Source organism: Carlito syrichta, unplaced genomic scaffold (genome assembly GCF_000164805.1).
Source record: "Carlito syrichta isolate Samal-C Ts95f unplaced genomic scaffold, Tarsius_syrichta-2.0.1 Scaffold302336, whole genome shotgun sequence".
In the NCBI taxonomy this organism is placed as follows: Eukaryota; Metazoa; Chordata; class Mammalia; order Primates; family Tarsiidae; genus Carlito; species Carlito syrichta.
In genome coordinates this window covers 153,089-157,494 of record NW_007246432.1, presented here as the reverse complement: position 1 = coordinate 157,494, position 4,406 = coordinate 153,089, and the positions used below count along the sequence as shown (strand labels likewise).

The window sequence follows — 4,406 nt, the reverse complement described above, 5'->3', positions numbered from 1 at the left end:
AAACTTCATTCACTGTATTAAAAGTAATTGGTTTGAGAGCTTTACCATCCTGCTGGCTCCTACATTAATGAGTTAAATAAATCTTTGGCATGTGCTCACTTAAAAAAGTAATTAATTTGAGATGGTTTTTTCTACTGGCCTGTGCATTTCTCAAGATGGCGAAGACAGTACCTTATTTATCTCTGTCCTCAGCAACAATTATCATGCCTGCAACATAACAGGGGTTGGTTGGTGTGTTTGCTGAATGAGTATGCCTCAAACCCAGGGTAATATCCTCCCTTTAACTTAAGATAGACGATTCAGGTTTGTGAGCTAAAAATATAAAATCAAATGCTGCTGGGCACAGTGGCTCACGACTGAATCCCAGCACTTAACTTGTAGAGACCTTGTCTCTACAGTAAATCAAAAAACTTAGCTGGGTGTGTGGTGTAGTTCCAGTTACCTGGAAGGCTGAGGCGGAATGATCGCCTGAGCCCAGCAGGTTGAGGCTGCAGTGGCTGTGAGTGTACCACTGCATTCCAGCCAGGGCGACAGAGTAGGATTTTGACTCAAAAACAAAATAAAACCTAAACAACAACAACAAAAAACCAACATGCTCAGTACAGGTTGGAGCTGTGAAGACCTCTTTGCAATGAGATAGGAGATTTAGAAAAACACATTCCACTCCCCAGTGATCCAGGAAAACAGTAATCTTAGTGGCAGAGGTAACTCATAGCATCCCCCCTCCTTTTTTTGAGTTGGAGCCTCACTCTGTCACCCAGGTTGGAGTTTAGTGGCACACTCACAGCTGCTGCAGTCTCAACCTGCTGGGTTCAGGTGATCTTTCCACCTCAGCTTTCCAGGTAGCTGGAACTACAGGCACATGCTATCACACTCGGTTAATTTTTTGATTTACTGTAGAGATGAGGTCTTGCTAAGTTGCCCAGGCTGGTCTCGAACCCCTGGGCTCAGGTAATCCTCTCACCTCCACCTCCCAAAGTTCTGGGGTTATAGGCATGAGCCACCACAACCAGCCATATAGCATTTCTTTCTTTTTTTGAGTTGGAGTCTTACTCTGTCGTCCAGGCTAGAGTGCAGTGGCACACTCACAGCTACCCCAGTGTCGACCGGCTGGGCTCTGGCGATCCTTCCGCCTCAGCCTTCCAAGTGGCTGGAACTACAGGCATGCGCTACCACGCTTGGCTAATTTTTTTGATTTATTGTAGAGACGAGGTCTCGCCAAGTTGCCCAGGCTGGTCCTGAGCCCACAGGCTCAGACAAATCACTCGCCTCGGCCTCCCAAAGTGCTGGGATTACAGGCTAAGCCACTGAGACCACCCCACATAGCATTTTTTAATGTTCTTATCTGTTTATACAAAGACAGACAGGTAAACAGAATAAAAGTCTCATATAATGTCATGGCCAAGTCACGCCAAAACATTCTCATATTCCATTTGAGTTGAGTTTGATGCAGCATTCCCACGAGCATCATTTCTACCAGCCGAGACTGCCTGATTGTAGGGACTGCTACTCAGAAAAGTTTTTTTTGGCAGGAGGCAAAGTAAAAATAGACTGTTCATCAAAGGTTGTGTGCAAATACAAAAAGCTGTCTTTAAGACCATCTCTCCTCTTGGCTGCTTGGCTTCTAGTAGGAGAAGAGTATTTGTTACTGATAAGTAATGATTCCCTGGGAATTTCATGGGAGTGAGTAAACCTAAAAACACAGAAGGTTGGGGTGAATCCAATCGAACAGTTTCTCGAAGTTTAAATGGATTGTATCCCCTAGCTACATCATGCTCTACTCTTGATGTGTAGCAATCAAGCCTCAGAGAAAAGATAGCAATAAATCCAATCCACATGGCTCTTGCAAAAAGGCATCTATTTGGCTTTTAATACAAAATGACTCAGAGAAACACAGAAAGAAAATATCATACAAGCCAGTTACTGAATCAAAAAAAAAAAAAAGACACCCAACCAACAAATTTGTCACATTCAGCCTGGATTAGAAACCAGGGAACTACAAACAAATCAGTATCTGTCCCTTTGGAGAAAACTTATTATTTATTTATTTTTTAAAAAGGAAAAAAACAAAACAAAACCCACCCAAACAAACAAACTAAAAAAATCCTACCAAAACAGTCCCTGAAATCTGGCAGGTGGTTTTTAGAGGCCACTGGGAGCTTGCCTTAATTATCCTGGTGAAATGGGATAGAAGTGGCTTTTGGAATTTGGCCACTGGCTCCTCTCTTTCTTGCTAGTGATGGTCATCTGAAGGGATGATGCTAGCCTGGGCAACATTTGATGTCACTTATGCAGTCTGAGGTCTCAAAGTCAAGCAGCCTTGGAGTCTTCCGTTCCATATTTTCACTGAATCTCTCCCATATACAGTCTCTTGTCACTGGATGCTGAGAGAACTGAGATAAAAAGGACAGAAGATAGCTGGAAATAATGAAGGCTCAAGGAGACTTGGTGCTCAAGGGCTCTTGTGTCAAGAGCCAATTTTGGTATAAAAGAGCAATTGGATTTAGCTTAAATTCCCCTCCTAAACACCATCCACAGGAAATTGTAGCCTAGTTTTTCAATCTAACTCTTCTCAAAACCATGAGGGTGACTGTGCTATGGGAAATACATTATGAGGCTCTAAATCCTGATGTTCTTTGTCAGTCAAACCCCAAGAAAAAGAACTTCCCAGTTGTTCTAGAAGAGAAAAATCTATGTCTATGCCAGTCATTTTATAAATGTGCTTCTGCTTGTTATATTTAGCAGTGAAGCTACATTTTCTCCCTAAACTCAAGGCTTAAATTATTTGATACAGTCAGCCAAAAAAATTTTAGTTGCCATTTATATATAAAGAAACACCATTGCTTTATTCAAACACATCACTGAAGCACAGACTTGAAGCAAGTAAATTCAAAAGAACTAAACAGAGTAACCAACCTCCCTCTGAGATTGAGATGAAAATGAGCACTGCTCTTACTCTCACCACTTATGACAACAATGGTGAGACTGTCACTGATACTCATAAAGACTGCTTGCTTGGAAATTCAAACAGACACCCACTTTTGACTCTGTATTCCCAGGGTCCCTCTGGGGAGATTCCCAGTTTCTCTTTTCTCATAGTTAGGACAGACTTACTGATGGGCTCGTCAGGATGGAAAGCCACTTCATTGATGGAGCCAGCATGACCAGGCAGCTTATACAGTATTCTCCTGCTTGTAGTATCCCACACATACACAAACCTGCAAAGTATCATGAAGAGCAAGGGTAAGGCTTCCTAGAGCAGAGGCATAGGTAGAGCAGAGGCATGGTTTTTTAAGGGAAATGGAAGCAACAATTTTTTTAATTGAGTTTGAGTCTCACTCTGTCACCCAGGCTGGAGTGCAGTGGTACACTCATGGCCACCCCAGTGTCGACCTGCTGGGCTCTGGCGATCCTTCCACCTCAGTCTTCCAAGTAGTGGGAGCTACAGGTGTGGGCTATCACACCCAGCTAATATTTGATTTACTGTAGAGACAAGGTCTTGCCAAGTTGCCCAGGCTGGTCTGGAACCTGTGGGTTCAGGCAATCTACTCGCCTCGACCTCCCAAAGTACTGGGATTACAGGCTGAGCCACCGAGCCCAGCCTTGGCTAATTTTTTGATTAACTGTAGAGTCAAGGTCTTGCCAAGTTGCCCAGACTGGTCTCAAACACCTGGACTAAGGCAATTCTCTTGCCTCACCTCCTGAAGTGCTGGAATACAGGTGTGAGCCACTGCACCCGGCTGCAGCAATTATTTACTTACGTCATGTTTACTGAACTGTATTCTGGCTTTTAGTAACTAGGAATATAGAATTTGAGCAGGACAAGAACCCTGCACTCCAGCAGATGAATGGAGAAATAAGAATAGCTAAAAATATAAGTATTATTGGTATTTTCAAACACAGGTTTCTGAAATGGGAAAGACCATGCAGAAGAAACAGCTTTTTCTGCAGACCCCACACAAAAACCTTCTTCAAAAAGTAACTAGTATAGCCGGGCTCGGTGGCTCAGCCTGTAATCCCGCGCCTTTGGGAGGCTGAGGTGAGTGGATTGCCTGAGCCCGTGGGTTCGAGACCCGCCTGGGCAGCGAGACCTCATCTCTACAATAAATCAAAAAAATTAGCTGGGCGTGGTAGCACGCGCCTGTAATTCCGGCTACTTGGAAGGCTGAGGCGGAAGGATTGCCAGAGCCCAGCAGGTCGAGGTTGCGGTGGCCGGGAGCGGCCACGGCACTCCAGTCTGGGCGACAGAGTGAGACTCCAACTCAAAAAAAAAAAAAAAAAGTAACTAGTATAATTAACTACAGTTAACCTTATAATCATCTGGGAATGTCTAAAACGTAGGCCAACTCATAGCAGGTTGGAAGCCCAGGTTGTAGATTCAGTTGAACTTCTTTTTTTTTTTTTAA

At 43.8% G+C, this 4,406-nt stretch overlaps 1 protein-coding gene across 1 annotated transcript in view; it reads right to left on the bottom strand.

Annotated features, from left to right (window-relative positions):
- Positions 1–1,841: 1,841 nt before the first annotated feature.
- Positions 1,842–4,406, bottom strand: part of SNRNP40 (small nuclear ribonucleoprotein U5 subunit 40) — a 45,899-nt gene continuing 43,334 nt past the window's right edge. Inside the window, exons 9-10 of the mRNA XM_008056383.1 lie at positions 3,115–3,218; positions 1,842–2,393 (exon numbers count right to left, since the gene is read on the bottom strand). Of these exons, the coding sequence (XP_008054574.1) occupies positions 2,344–2,393; positions 3,115–3,218 (154 nt within the window). The 3' untranslated portion in view covers positions 1,842–2,343. The remainder of the gene's footprint in view (positions 2,394–3,114; positions 3,219–4,406) is intronic.